At 44.7% G+C, this 13,372-nt stretch overlaps 1 protein-coding gene across 2 annotated transcripts in view; it reads left to right on the top strand.

The window, feature by feature from the left end:
- ptpa (protein phosphatase 2 phosphatase activator) overlaps positions 1-6,342 on the top strand; it is an 18,051-nt gene extending 11,709 nt beyond the window's left edge. For both annotated transcript variants that reach the window (XM_068573293.1, XM_068573292.1), the window contains exons 9-10: positions 2,168-2,275; positions 5,335-6,342. In XM_068573293.1, the coding sequence (XP_068429394.1) occupies positions 2,168-2,275; positions 5,335-5,409 (183 nt within the window). In that variant the 3' untranslated portion in view covers positions 5,410-6,342. The remainder of the gene's footprint in view (positions 1-2,167; positions 2,276-5,334) is intronic.
- Positions 6,343-13,372: the final 7,030 nt, after the last annotated feature.

The following is a 13,372-nucleotide window of genomic DNA, read 5'->3' as shown; positions in this document are numbered from 1 at the left end:
ACAGAGCAAGTCAGTAGAAGTCAAAATTTAGACTCTGGCTCCAGTTGATAGACCATTGCCCAAAAAACTCCATTCTAACTCCAAGGGAGAGGTTTATTTAACTGTTAGTAACCATAGCAACAATACTCAGGCACAATAGTTAATACTATTAAATGGACTTGAGTTTTTTTGTTTGGTAAGTGAAACAGAATAAACAACACACACTTCGTTCTATTACCGGCCTAATTGTACTTTTGCTCAAACGGACCATTTAAGCATTCAACACTCCACATGTACAACTATTTTCCTCCTTTTCGTGTGTGTGTGTGTGTGTGTGTGTGTGTGTGTGTGTGTGTGTGTGTGTGTGTGTGTGTGTGTGTGTGTGTGTGTGTGTGTGTGTGTGTGTGTGTGTGTGAGAGAGAACATGAGTCACTTCCTTCCCCACATGCTGCTGTGAATCACTCCTTCCTCCAGGGAATAGGTCTGCTCCACCCCCCTTTCTCCCTTCTCTATGCCCCTCCCCATGTGTTCTCAAGCGAGGCCCTGGAAAGTGTCTTGAGCAGTGTGGCGGGGGATGGAAAAAGGAGGGGGTTGTTAGATGGATGCCCCAGGGTCTGGGTTTTGGATTCCCCTGTCTCTCGGGGAAAATGGTGGGAAAACAGTCAATAGTCCTCACTTCATTCATATATTTATGAATTTATACATTTGTTCTTTTCACAGTGAATGTCTACCTATTGTTCTGCTGTATGTTCTTACTAGTGGCTGTCTACTATCTACTAATAATCTACTAATGATTAAAAAGCTAAAAATACAGGATCATTTCAGGGTTTCTTTTTTTTTTTAACATGGACAGTGAGGGCCCTATTGGATTCTGGTGAATGCAGCTTTAAAGTTAGAATCAAGACTAGACAGCAACATCAAAAATCTCCACAGGGATCAAGGTCAATGCAGTGAATGGATCTTCATCTTGAGATTAAAGATGATATGAGGTTGTTGATCTATTGAAGACGACGTATGTACAACGGTATCCTTTATTACAAAGTTCCAAAGCTTGGATTCCTGGTTTTTCTGAAAAGTGCTTTTTTGCGGCTGCCTAATCACTGGAAACAATAAGTGCCATGAGAGAGTCCAAACAAGCCACAAAACAATTTATCAAGCCGATGCTGTAAAGTTCTGTGCAGCTGGTGACGATGCTCTCCGTTTGTCCCTTTCACTTTGACATACAAGTAGTGATGTGATCTTCTGATCTAAAATTAGTGTATTGTGATATATGTAGCAGCATCATTTGCATATAATTTGAAGCTTGTTGTAGTCTTCCCTGGAATGTGTGATAAATCAAACAGCAGGGTTCCCTTTGGATTTCTTACTGTACACAGTGGGATATGTCCCTCTACAGAACATACTAACTGGACGCATCCTTCAGTATTACTATCCCTTTTCTCAATTTCCCTTCCTTAACCAATTAAGAATTACAGAAATTCGACTTTGATATAAAACTGTTGTCATTTGTCCGATTTTAATTTAGAAAAGTAGTTTCAGTCAGCCTGGTTTCAGTCCTTCATGATGGATTCCAGTGGTAACCCGTTTTCTGTATAACAAAGAAGGAAGTTGTCCATAGAAACAGAAAACACTCCTGCAGCATCTTCACTGTCCATCAAGAAACTTTGTGGTCAAGTAACATTTTGCAGAAACATATGTTTCTTCGAGTCGTCATTGGGATCCGTTCTAACCGACCCAACTCAGGCTGACCAAAGCTTCAGAAGAAGAAAGTCCAAAACTTTGAAAAGCCACTTTTCCGGTAGTGTTTGATGCTGTGAAAACACTTTAGTGATGGTTTCTAAAGGACTGAAGTTAAGGTTGAAAAAGCTATCCTAATCAAATCAATGAAACAATAAAATTATATTATTTAGCTAAAGATAATAACTATGATTAATATCAATGTAGTATTAAAGTTGAAACTTAGAATGTTATAAGGCATCATTGTGTGAGTTAGACCTGACTGGCCTGTTTATGTTCAAATAAAAAAATGAATGTGCTTAATATCTTTGTCATCCTTTAACATAATCAATAAGTTGTAAATCTTAGTACCAGTTTTTTTCTTTGTACTGTTTGGAAAAAAAGAGAATTAGTTACATTAGAAGTGTCTCACTTGTGTCTGGGTCTTTGTCACTCTTTCTCTGTCCTGTAGATGAAGACTGGTCCGTTTGCCGAACACTCAAATCAGCTGTGGAACATCAGCGCGGTTCCTTCCTGGTCCAAAGTCAACCAGGGCCTGGTCAGAATGTACAAGGCCGAGGTATGCTTGATTCGTTCTCTCTCGTGGGCAGTGCTCTGTCTAATTCTTCATTTATGTATCCCTCTGCTGGTGGAGGAAGAGTTCATCAAGGTTTTAAAACGTAATGTCATTGCTTGTAATCTTGGCTAACCCCAAACTAAAACGCACACGATTAGAAATTAAATTACAACTTTCATACTACCAAATTTGAACTGCATAGATTAAATAAATACAAAGGACGCTTTGGACTCAAAGTTCAGCACTGTGGAGATGGTTTACAATCACTTATTGTGACCAAGCTTAAAAAAACGTTTTATTTCAAAACAATGCAGGATAGACCTCGAAAACACTGTTTTAGTTTATTACGCTGCCGTTCTTGCGGTATCCGTACTACGATCTGATCTTGTGTTACTGGCCAGTACAGTGTGACGTTGGGATGCGTTCTACGAAAAGTGGATTATGTATGAACGAGTCAGGGTTTTTTTGGCATCCCCTGCAGCCTCCAATGCTGCATCCTAAACTACTCACATGCAAATGAATGGGAGGACTGCCATTTCCGCCACAAAGTTTGTTCTGATGTGAATGCAGCCTAACAGACTGGAGAGAGGCAGGAAAGGGTTAATAATGGGTGTGTTTGTGGGGGGCAGGGGGGTGATGTCTATGCTCGTACTCCCCGCCTCCATGCCCACATCCTGTGTTTTCCAGAGCAGCCTGTGAGCCTTCCCGAAGAGCTGAGGGGCCAAGCTGTCTGCCTCTCACTCCCCCATCCTCCTTTGCCGTTCCCTTCATTAAATCCTCCCCTCCCTGTCCCAACCTTCCTCCAAGCCTGGAGCAACCATCAGCAGACTTGCATTCCTCACTCCCTTTTCCTGGCCCCACACAGGGTTTCGCCAGAGTTGTACTAGACTTAGAGCAGAATCTACCATTTTCTGTCTGAGCGAGGAAGCCATTCTGTGGGCTTATCGCCTGTTCAGAACATAAACTGATTGTATTAAACGACACATGCTCAGGCAAACAATGCTGTATGCACTTGGATTGTTGCCTTGACTTGAATGAGTGAAATTTACACAGTATGTCTTGTCCATACACAGTTACATACACAGAAGATCAGCCACCCAGCTCCCTTCTGCTTATGCAGGCTCCTACTGGTCTGTGTTACTACCAGTCATATTTAAGTTTTTTTCTTCTTTGGGTTCAATTCAATGTACTATACAAATCTACTTGCATAGACTTGCTTGAGATAGATAAATCATCCCTGTGAACATCAGATGTATTTACATAATGGAGAGAAATGAATTAAATCCAGCCTGGAAGGAAGGAAAAACATTAAAATACTTAATAGATATTGCTGGTGTTATTCCATGTTTTTTCTCTTAAATTTTCTGTTAAATCTTTTAAAAAAAAGACCACATGGAACACGCCAATGTGACACAGTCAGGTCATTGATCTGTTTTTAATGTTTTTCCAGCTCACTGGCACATAGAGAGAATATTCATCCACACTTGCTACTTGTTAGTGGATACAATCAAATTTATGTCTGGCTGTATCCACAGTTTGCGTCTGTTCATGGGATTTGTTGACTGTAAGAAAACATCTCAGACAACACTTAGCAGTGTGTGGGGTTTGATGTTAAAGACTAAAGCATATAGAAACAAATGACTGGATTGAGTTATATTATCAAGGGGTTTGCCTTAATTTTGTCGAGCTATTTTGATTGACTTTATGTAAATGCAGTTTATTATGATAGTTTTTCTGTGATCATTGACACACTTTCATTGATAGAATTTGTTTAGACCAAAGTTCTTTGAGGCATGCGTTTCCACCCCAGTTCGGCCCAGATCATGACTAATAGTGTCACTGAACAGACAGACTGAGCACAAGAGTTCAATTCCACTGTGCTCCCAGAGAACAGACTCCCAACCCCCACTGCAGACCCCCCTCCCACCGCTGTGCCCCAAAACTGGGTCCATGTCAGTACACACGAAGGGCTTCCTCGAGGCTGAGCCACAGCCATGTTGAACATTTTAAAATGGTGGTTAGAGTTAACAGCATCACTCCCATTAAGATAAGTTTTCATGACACTCATCTTGCAACCATTACTAATAAGCCGATAACGGTGGTAATTTGCATAAAAACAACACAATTGTAATGATTTTGAAAAAGAAAATCATCAGTAATGAAAGATGGTTATTGTTAGAAAATTTAACCAGCTAATAATACATTTTTAATATTTATTTATATTGCTGTGAAAACATATTCTAAATGTAACTGGATTCACCCTGATGAATAGCGGCCCATGGAGCGAAGTTACCTCGCCCAGACAAAGAAAACCGGGGCACCCTGCCGGAGCCAGACCCAGAAGGCAAGCTCGTCTGCAAGCGTCTGGTGGCCCGGCTATCGCCCATAAGACTTAGCCCAAATAAATATCATGGTGCCGCAGCCACCTTGAGGACTCACCCCTCACAGAGAGAAGCATCGTGGTAGGGTGCAATGTAAACCAGGCAGAAGAGAAGAACTGCTGATCCGGACTGGGGACATCGCCGGGCGGTGGAAAGAGCACTTTGAGGAATTCCTAAACCCAGCCAAAAGAAACGCCTAAAGACTTTTTTGTGGTTGCACTTATATCCCGTGCCAAAGCCCGTGCCACAGAGACCGGGTGGCACAGGCCATCCGGTACACCTGCAGTAGGAGTTGTGTTTGTATCCTCAGTAATAAGTCAAACACGTCCCCAGTGGGTGTTGGCCTCCGCCAGGGCTGCACTGGTCACTTGTCCTGTTCGTGACTTTTAAAGACAGGATATATAGGCGCAGCCAGGGGCAGAGGAAATTTGGATTGGGGGCCTCAGGATAGCCTCTCTGCTGTTTGCGGATGATGTGATCCTGTTTGCCTTTCTTAGACCGTGACCTCCAGCATTCACTGGGGCGTTTTGCAGCCAAGTGTGAAGCAGCAGGGATGAGAGTCGAAGACCATCATGCTCTGCCGGAAACTGGTGGATTGCTTCCTCCAGGTTCATCAGTACTGTACTTTGTTTGAAGCATACTGTCTCGGTAAAGCGGTCCTCCTCTTTTCTCTCTTTTCAGTGTATGGAGAAGTTCCCTGTGATCCAGCACTTCAAATTCGGTAGCCTGCTGTCCGTCCAGCCAGGGAAGCCTTGACAATCCGGCTTTTTGTACAAAATGGAAAGACCAAAATCCCAACAGCTTTCCCTTCCTCTGGCATCTTCACGTGCAAATAAAATGGTAGCAAAAATCAACCACATATAGTTTAACATGGATGGATTTGACAACGGATTTCCACACGTACACGCATGTAGTCATGAAAGCTTGTAGGCCATCCATAACTTAAATGCAGAGCATGTTGTGGATGACCTTTTGAGATTTTGGAACATCTTTATATATTTTTTTCCATGTATTTATATAATGGATAATGTTTGAATCAGACTTCTTTTTTTTTGAGGGTATATTTTTTCTACTCATTGATGTTTGAATTTTCCTCATTTGCCGCCTCATGAGTAGAGACTGTGACTTGGTCATAGATTCTTCTTCAACTTTACATATTTTCTTGGTTTTGCTTTTCAGGCCAAATGTTTGAAGTGTATTGAAATGTACTAACAATTTGATTGCCAAGTTCATCCCAAGATCTAAGTCATATTAATAATTTGCTAAGAAATATCTGTGTTTGAGTGTTTTTTAAAATAAAGAATTACTTGAGAGTTCAATGTCTTGCTCAAAGGGAAAACATAAAGGATTAGGTTTTCGAGGCATCTGTAACAGCTCATTCAAAGTTTAATGTACAGAGTTTAGTCGGGTATAATCACAATATTTGCATGAAATCTCTTTTATTTTCCTCCTCCAGTCTGTCCTGTACCAGTCATTGTCAACTCTACCTTTCCCTTAAAATTCTCAACCCAGGTGAAACTTTTTTACCCTGGTTTTAAATGAGTGTTACATTCTGTGTGTAACACAATTGGCACATTTTAAAGAATATTGCCGTTGTTTTTAATGTAATAACTAACATTTTTGTGTCATTACATGACATGAACTGTCAAACCTGATTTCAATAAATGTAACATATTTTATCTGGTGACCCCCACCATGAATTTTGTTCTCAATTTCCATGGTATGTTATAGCTGTCGCATGTTCAATTTTTAAATGTCCCTTGCTAGGACCCCCAATGCTCCCTGCTAATTGGAAAAAGTACACATAATGGGTTTTAGTTAGAATTTTTTTTTTCTCCGAACTCTGACACTACTGAACTGTACAAGTGGTGGTGCTGATACAGTCAGGGCCATAAGTATTTTTAAGCCTGTACCACATTTGTTTTAATTGTACCTATTTACACAACTGCAATGGATTTGAAATGATGCAGTCAATTTGTGGGTGAAGCCTGGACTTTCAGCTTTATTTCACTGAATATATGAAAAATATGGCAATAACTTTAGTTAACGCCTTTAGTTGCTTCTTGTTTGTGGCCTTCAGTTTTATCTGAAGTAAATGAAAAGCATGCTCACTTGGATTGAGATCAGGTAACTGACTTGGCCATTGAACAGTAATCAATTTATTTACCTTGGGAAGCTCTTGGGCTGTTTTCACAGTATGTTTTGGGTCACTATCCATCTGCACTGAAAGGTTTTCCAGCATTTGGCTGAATCTTAGTAGATAGTACTAAATGCCTCAATACTCATCCCGCTGACTATCAGCTGTGATATTATCAATGAACACCAGAGACCTAGTTCCATTGGCAGCCATACAAGCCCATGCCATAGCACTGCCTCCACCATGTTAACCACATGATGTGGTTTGCTTCGGATCAGTAGCCATTCCTCTTTTTACACTTTTCTCTTCCATCATTCTGTTAAAAGTTCAACCTGGTTTTAGTCTGTCCTCCAACTGCTGTGTGCCATCCTTTCTGCTGGCTGCAATTCCAGCCGGCTGCTCTGTGCGCTGCTGACTTCAACCCCTCCCCCAGAAGCAAGCTTGCCACGTTTTTAATGATTACCCTAATGTACCGCATACCACTGGAAAGCTAGGCTTCTTAGCATTCAGAATCCTTCGGAATCACATCGTTAAACGTTAACTTTCAAAGAGTTAGTTATATGAATTTGGCATGTCACTTTCTGTCGCCAGAGACAGGATTCGTACTACAAAAGTTTTAGAGTTGTAAAATTATCCAGAGTATTTTTCCACATTATAATGAACGTACATCAGACCCACGGGACTGCGCCGCCCTACACACTCATGTGACCAGGGGCAGGCCGTCAGGGCCTTCTCAGCCTTCTCTGGTGGCCTAAACAGAATCATAAAGTTATAGCTATTTTATAATGTCATTATTTTTCACCACATGCATTTCACCTGTTGTCCTCTATGAAAGAGTGGTCTGGTTAAAATTCATGAAACATCTAGAAGGTCTGGACGTGTGACCAGTCACAGGGCCCACATGACCATTAACATGCGGTGTGATTGGTCAGTGAAGCTAGCGTCTCGGATCTAGAATCTCAGGACTTATTGCTAACCCCTTTCCTACAGAGGGTTGTGTCTGGTGAGTGAAATGCTGATTATGTTACTGTTTTTTACATTTGCAGTTATATTTAATCATAAACAAGCCACAGCGCTGTTGTTGCTGCTTGACACTGGGGACGCTAGTGCTTCTCCCCGCGGCCTCTCCCAGCGCCAAAGTGCACTGCCGCCGCTGTGCTGCAATGTCTTGCCTGTGCACTGTGCAGGGTGTCAGTGCCGCGGTTTTGTTGCATTGATTTGGACAACATGCATTGTCTCCGCTGGCTGTGCTGGCCCATTTCCGGGCCCATTTCCTCCACTGTGGTGCACCACGACCGGGTCTAGGTCGGCTTGGAAAGGCTAGGGGGGAAGGTGGCACGATTGGAGCCGGACCCAGACCTCGCACTTCCCGGGGCCGTGGATTATGTGCTTGCGAGGTGGGATCTCGGCCCTGTGGGCGTCAGGCACTGCGTAATTGTGCATTCCTCAGCGGAGGAGCCCGCTCTGGCGCATTCCTCTCGGCGTCTCCTTTATTTTCTTCTCGTCATGTGGAGCGGCTCCGCAGGTCGGTCCCCACGGCCCGTATTCTCGTGGTGGTGCCGTGTGGCGGAGCAGGTGGTGGACTGTATGAACACGCCGTGTATTAAAGTGGTTCGTTCTGTGACAGTAACTCCCGGGACACTTTTTTCCCCTCAGCCCGCCCATGATGTGGACTATACGGCACTCACTGAAGGCCTAGGTCTGAAACGCGCAGCCCACTACTGCTTGTGTATAAGGTTCTGCCTGCCAGCCTCCTGCCAGCTTCCTTTCAGCCCTTCTGTAACAATGAGTGGACCAAAGAAAAGAAAAGTTGACAGTGAGTGCCAAGTGTTTAATGACTGGACTGCTAAATATTTTTTTACCAAAGTACGATCAAAGGGTGTATGTCTTATTTGACAAGAAACAATTGCGGTTCAAAGACTACAATATCAGCCGCCACTTTTTCACCAAGCATGCTAATAATGAGTTCACACCAAAAACCTTTGCGAATTTGATGCACAAGTAGATTACACGCAAAGTTAATGCACAGATGTAAATGGTTGCAGAAAAGCTCATTTTTGGCCAGGCGGCGCAAATAGCTTGACGTGTGGTGTAAGCCAATCACCGTTGAGAAGCTCTGCCCGTCATCACTGCCATCGCTGAACCAAACTGCTGATGGTCCACTTGAAGTACCACTAGTAGCTGCTGTCATTCGGACACTGTTGTGGAACTACGAATATTATGAACCCAGACACGGTGTAGTTTGATGTTTTATGATGTATGTGGAATTTACACGAGTATAAAGCAGAACTAGTGTTTTTTTCCATGGTGGATGGCAGAAATGGTAACTGTTTTTATGAATATAAGCCACAGAGATAAGCCACGCCCCCTTTCAGGCACACGTAACATTCGCGACGCGTTTGGTGCGAACAAAGCTTTACTATACTAGGCCCAGTCCAACACGTCTGTCGAATAAAATTGTGAATTCTTAAATTTGTACCTGCCACTTAAGATGACTCTTTGAGTGTTTCCTGAATGAGGCCCACTGTTTTATTGAAAATAGTCTTTGGCTTGACCCAGAAATGAACCCAGTAGTGAGGCAGAGGGATTATGAGATGAGAAGAGAAAGTATTGAATATTGCATGAGTCAGGACACTGTACACTACTTCTTCGTGTGAGGGAGAATTTTTTTGATTTATGTATTATGTGGTGGAACTCCGATTCATGTCAAATTTTTTATCCTAAAACATCACGCAACAGTCTGTTTTTTGCTTCAACAAAGACGGGGCTGGAATTTCCCTTACGTACAGGATGTTGCACTGCAGTGGAGAAAGTGCTGGAATTAAGCACAGCAGGTCAAAGGAGACTGAGGGACTTTGTACAAATGTTGTAGAGTAGAACAGCAGCTGTGTCTCATTTCAAATGAAGCCCATGTTGTACGACACAGGTGTGTCCTTTACAGGAGTATGATGTCATCAGACGAGATAGTGACTGGAATAAAAGAACTGGTGTATTGGCCAATACTCTTCAAGCCACAAAGTCTGACAGTTTGATGGTCATATTGTTCAGCCCCTATTAAATAGATCATGAGAGTTGATGCATTTAGAAAGCCACAATGGAATGCAGGCAATGACCACACTGTCTGTTGCTCACCACCCTTTTAAACCAGCTGCCTGTTCCCAACATCCTCTAAAAAAAAAACAATATGACGTGTTCTCCCCAGCAAACGGCCCAGCGCGTCTGGAATGTGCCAATTGTACTTTTTGATGTCATAGCCAGGCTAACTTGGCGCAAGAAAGGTCCTATACAGAATAGTTATCTTGTGTAGCTTTGTGAACTGTTTCCAATGTGTCTCCAAAACACCTGTTGATGTGCAGAAGAAACTAGAATACTGTATTAAAGCATCACATTGGATGTGCAGATGAGTTAGGGGTTCTGTTACTTTACAGTTGGTTGCACAATATGTAACCAGCGGGTCTGTAGTGTAGGCTTGACGTGACATCATCACTCAAGTTAGAAGGTGCTGCCTTCATGTGGCTGTGAAGGAGAGGCCTTCGGTGTACAACCATTAACTGTCAGACTTTATCTTTTAATGACAGACTTTATTCTGCCTTGAGGGCGTTAATGCCATCAGCACTATAATTTTGTAAAATAAAGTTATTGTTGCTGTCCCAACTAAATGACCCTTATAACCCAATTAAGTGATTATGATTATATAGGTGATGCATAATTCAGCATCTGATGTCTGGAGTTTGGCGAGTATGGTGATCATACTTATTCATCATTGACCATGATTATTCACTCTGCTTTAATTCACACAATCTTTAAAAGAAAGTACTGAAATGCTTAATGTTTAGAATGCTTTAAAAGTTTGGCTGCTGAACTTTTTAAACAGAGTTCCTGGAGTTGAGAGGAGATGACCCAGACTCCTATGGTGTGAACGAGATCCTACTCATAAAATGACACCCCCCATATGTGATCTCACACTGAATTAAAGTAAATAAAGGACTGGAATTCTCATGCTGGGTTGGGGGTACAATTCTTAGGGAAAAGGCTGAATCTGTTGGGCTCGTTGGAGGAATGTTTGGAATGAGACAGCTGCGTCAACCCGTCCCCACATGTCTGGGCTTGAAATGTGGAGGGTTTTTTTTAAAATGAGAGGCAGCTGAGTACTTATAATGGTGGAAAGAAGTTGTGGAGAGTAATACTTTCTACTTCATTTCCGATGGAAATATTCTTATACTGCCTTACATTTATCTGACATTTCTAGTTACTTTAAGATGTTAAATTATTGGCTTATAAAACTCAATGCATTATTATATACTGGACCAGTTGAGTGTAATGCTAAATGTTCCAGAAGTTGTAAATATTCTGTAAATTTTCTGTAAATATTGCTTTTCACAGTTTTTATCCCACCAGGGAAAATACATATATTTGACTTTATAGATACATTTTAAAATCCTCATCTCCAACCCCACCACAAACACTGTTCAATTGAATTGAATTCAGTTTATTTTATATAGCCCTAAATCACAATTACAAAATTTGCCTCGAAGGCTTTGCGATCTGTACACATAACATTATTGTCCCAGGACCTCACATCGGATCCATCCATCCATCCATTTTCCGCCGCTTATCCGGGGTCGGGTCGCGGTGGCAGCACACCCAGCAGACCGACCCAGGCTTCCCTCTCACCCGCAACATTTTCCAGCTCGTTCTGGGGGACCCCGAGACGTTCCCAGGCCAGCCGGGAGATATAATCCCTCCAGCGTGTCCTGGGTCTTCCCCGGGGCCTCTTCCCAGTTGGACGTGCCTGGAAAACCTCTAATGGGAGGCGTCCAGGAGGCATCCGAATTAGATGCCCGAACCACCTCAGCTGACTCCTTTCGATACGAAGGAGCAGCGGCTCGACTCCAAGCTCCCCCCTGATGTCCGAGCTCCTTACCCTATCTCTAAGGCTGAGCCCGGCCACCCTACGGAGGAAGCTCATTTCGGCCGCTTGTATCCGCGACCTCGTTCTTTCGGTCACGACCCAGAGTTCGTGACCATAGGTGAGGGTTGGAACGTAGACCGACCAGTAAATAGAGAGCTTCGCCTTCCGACTTAGCTCCCTCTTCACCAAGACGGACCGGTACAGCGCCTGTTTTACTGCTGCAGCCGCACCGATCCGCCTGTCGATCTCTCGCTCCACCTTACCCTCACTCGTGAACAAGACCCCGAGGTACTTGAACTCCTTCGCTTGGGGCAGGCATGTTGTCCCCACCTGAAGGGAGCAATCCACCGGTTTCCGGCAGAGAACCATGGCCTCGGATTTGGAGGCGCTAACCCTCATCCCTGCCGCTTCACACTCGGCTGCAAAACGCCCCAGCGAATGCTGGAGGTCACGTTCCGAGGAAGCAAACAGGACCACATCATCTGCAAACAGCAGAGAGGCGATCCCGAGGCCCCCGAACCGGATTTCCTCCGCCCCCCGGCTGCGCCTAGAAATCCTGTCCATGAAGGTCACAAACAGGACCGGTGATAAAGGGCAGCCCTGGCGGAGGCCAACACCCACCGGGAACGTGTCTGACTTAATACCGAGGATACGGACACAACTCCTACTGCAGGCGTATAGAGACCGAATAGCCCGTGCCAACGGATCCGGCACCCCGTACTCCTGCAGCACCCCCCACAGAACCCCCCGAGGGACCCGGTCGAAAGCCTTCTCCAAGTCCACAAAGCACATGTAGACTGGTTGGGCAAACTCCCAAGACCCCTCCAGTAGTCCCGCAAGGGTAAAGAGCTGGTCCACTGTTCCACGACCGGGACGGAATCCGCACTGCTCCTCTTGAATCCGAGGTTCGACAAGCGGTCGGAGTCTCCTTTCCAGCACCCTGGCATAAGCTTTTCCCGGGAGGCTGAGTAGTGTGATACCACGATAGTTCGAGCACACTCTCCGGTCCCCCTTCTTGAAAATGGGAACCACCACCCCGGTCTGCCAGTCCATGGGCACTGTTCCCGACCCCCATGCGACACTGAAAAGGCGTGTCAGCCAAGACAGCCCAGCAATGTCCAGCGCTTTCAGCATCTCAGGGCGGATTTCATCCACCCCCGGCGCCTTGCCACCAAGAAGCTCTTTAACTACCTTAGTGACCTCTGCCAGGGATATGGGTGCACCCACCCCAAGGTCTTCAGGCACTGCCCCCTCCCCAGGGGACATGTTGGCCGGGTTTAGGAGTTCCTCAAAGTGCTCTTTCCACCGTCCGACGATGTCCCCAGTCCGAGTCAGCAGTTCCCCTCCCCCGCTGAGAACAGCCTGGGGTAGGCCCTGCTTTCCCTTTCTGATCCGCCGGATGGTTTGCCAGAACCTCTTTGAGGCCAACCGAAAGTCCTTCTCCATGGCCTCCCCGAACTCTTCCCATGACCGAGTTTTAGCATCCGCTACCGCCGCAGCTGCAGCCCTCTTGGCCTGCCGGTACCCATCAGCTGCTTCAGGAGACCCCTGGGCCAACCAGGCCCGAAAGGCCTCCTTCTTCAACTTGACGGCTTCCCTCACCCCCGGTGTCCACCACCGGGTTCTCGGGTTACCGCCGCGACAGGCACCGACGACCTTCCGACCACAAC

The sequence above is a fragment of the Clinocottus analis genome, unplaced genomic scaffold (genome assembly GCF_023055335.1).
Source record: "Clinocottus analis isolate CAN_PGR_092001 unplaced genomic scaffold, fCliAna1.0.p SCAF_13, whole genome shotgun sequence".
Taxonomy (NCBI): domain Eukaryota; kingdom Metazoa; phylum Chordata; class Actinopteri; order Perciformes; family Cottidae; genus Clinocottus; species Clinocottus analis.
The sequence above is the reverse complement of the archived record's forward strand: the minus strand, read 5'-3'. Positions and strand labels throughout refer to the sequence as shown.